The 1,784-nt window shown below is 62.7% G+C and overlaps 1 protein-coding gene across 1 annotated transcript in view; it reads left to right on the forward strand.

Moving 5' to 3' along the window:
- LOC104284890 (11-cis retinol dehydrogenase-like) overlaps nucleotides 1–1,113 on the forward strand; it is a gene marked incomplete at its 5' end in the record, with an annotated part of 3,114 nt that extends 2,001 nt beyond the window's left edge. Inside the window, 2 exons of the mRNA XM_009883269.1 lie at nucleotides 42–152; nucleotides 1,000–1,113. Of these exons, the coding sequence (XP_009881571.1) occupies nucleotides 42–152; nucleotides 1,000–1,113 (225 nt within the window). The remainder of the gene's footprint in view (nucleotides 1–41; nucleotides 153–999) is intronic.
- Between the last annotated feature and the right edge of the window lie 671 nt (nucleotides 1,114–1,784).

The raw sequence follows: 1,784 nt of genomic DNA on the forward strand, positions 1-1,784 counted from the left end.
CGCCCGTGGGGTTGGGGGTTGTCCCCCCCCCCCCCCTCCAGGCTGCTCTGAACATGCTCACCAAGTGCCTGGCCCTGGAGTACGGGAGCAGCGGGATCCTCTGCGTCTCTGTGGACCCCGGCTGTGTGACACCTCCCTTGGGAAGGGGGACGGTGAGTGATGGGAGCTGCATGGCCACCTCGCCTTGGCAAAGTCCCACTGGCATCCCTTCCCATGGACATACCTTCCCAGGGGCATCCCTTCCAAGGGGTTTCCCTTCCTATGGACATCCCTAACTGGGGACATTCCTTGCCATGGATGTCCCTTCCCATGGGTACCCCATCCCATGGACATCACTCACTACAGGCATCCCTTCCCATGGACACCCCTCCCATGGACATCCCTTCCCAGGAGCATCCCTTCCTGGGGGCATCCCATCCCATGGCCATCGCTCCCTACAGCCACCCCATCCCACGGCCACCCCATCCCACAGCCACCCCATCCCACAGCCACCCCACCCGGTTGCACCCACCCCATGCATCCCCTCTCTCCCAGTGGAGCTCCCTCACCACGGCAAAGGGCCAACTCCAACCTCTCCCCCTAAACCATACCGTTTCCTCCCTATTTTTAATTTCCTTCCCCATCCCGTTGGCGCGTCAGCAGAGGGCACCCCGGCCCCGCTCTCGACCCCAGCTGGAGGGCTGCACCCAGCGCCCCGCGACCATCCTCACCCCAAATTCGCCTTCTCCTCTAACCGTGCCACGGTTGGGGATGAGCAGCCTCTCGCGGCGCAGCCGGGCAGGCACGCTTATTTATTTTATTATTTTTTTTTAATTAGGAACCATAAAATTAACCTCCATCCTCACAGCACCCAAATTAGGGAGGATTAATCTGTGCACATCCCTCGGCTGCTGGAGCATCTCCAGCCTCTCCCAGCCCACCCCGGCTGTGTGGTTGGGGACTGGGGTCACCAGGAAGGGGGTTTTGGCTGATTTTGGGTTTTTTTGTGCCCACATCCAGGGCCCGGTGACGATGGAGGAGAGCGTGCGGGGCGTCCTGCGGCTGCTGGCCCGGCTTTCGGCCACCAGTAACGGCACCTTCTGGGACTGGAGAGGGCAGAGCCTGCCCTGGTGAGAGCAGCGCCCAGCCACGGCGGGCGCCGGGGTCATTAACGGCCTTTTCCGGGCTCGTTCTGGTTCTGTGGGGTGAGGGTGGGGACCCCCCTGCTTGGGGGGTGGGAGGTGGGGTCACTGTCACCCCCGCCTCCCCCAGGGATGCTGAGTGGGGTCAGAGCAGCAGAGGGAAGGATGCTCCAAGCGTGGTCCTGCATCCCGCTGCCGGGGCATCCCCCAGAGCTGAGGGATGCCCCCCTACTCCGTGGCCATAAGCCACCCTGGAAAGTGGCCTTCGGGGACCGGTGGCCTCCTAGACAACCCCGAAAGTGTGGCCATGGAGCATCCTTCCAGGAGCTCAGCATCACCCTGCGGAGCCCCAGCTCCTCAAAAACCAGTCAGCCTTTCCCTGCCTGCCCTGAGGATGGCGATGGGCTTTATTTCTGCTGGTTCCAGCCCGGCGAAGGCTCTTCCTCCTCTGGGGGTTTCCCAGTAGGACCATCTCCCAAAGTCCTTAGGGATGTCCCTTTTGGGACCTCGGCACCTTGTCCTGGGCCAACCCTCCCATCCCATCTCATGGCGTATCGCGGGGTACCGCAAACAGGCGCCCATTTCCCCCCCGGGCGCGAGTGCGTTTCCGTGGCCGCTGGCAGTTGATGTTTTTGGAGCCATCCCTCGAAAGAGGGACGGGGG

The sequence above is a fragment of the Charadrius vociferus genome, unplaced genomic scaffold, assembly GCF_000708025.1.
Source record: "Charadrius vociferus isolate BGI_N301 unplaced genomic scaffold, ASM70802v2 scaffold964, whole genome shotgun sequence".
Classification (NCBI taxonomy): Eukaryota; Metazoa; Chordata; class Aves; order Charadriiformes; family Charadriidae; genus Charadrius; species Charadrius vociferus.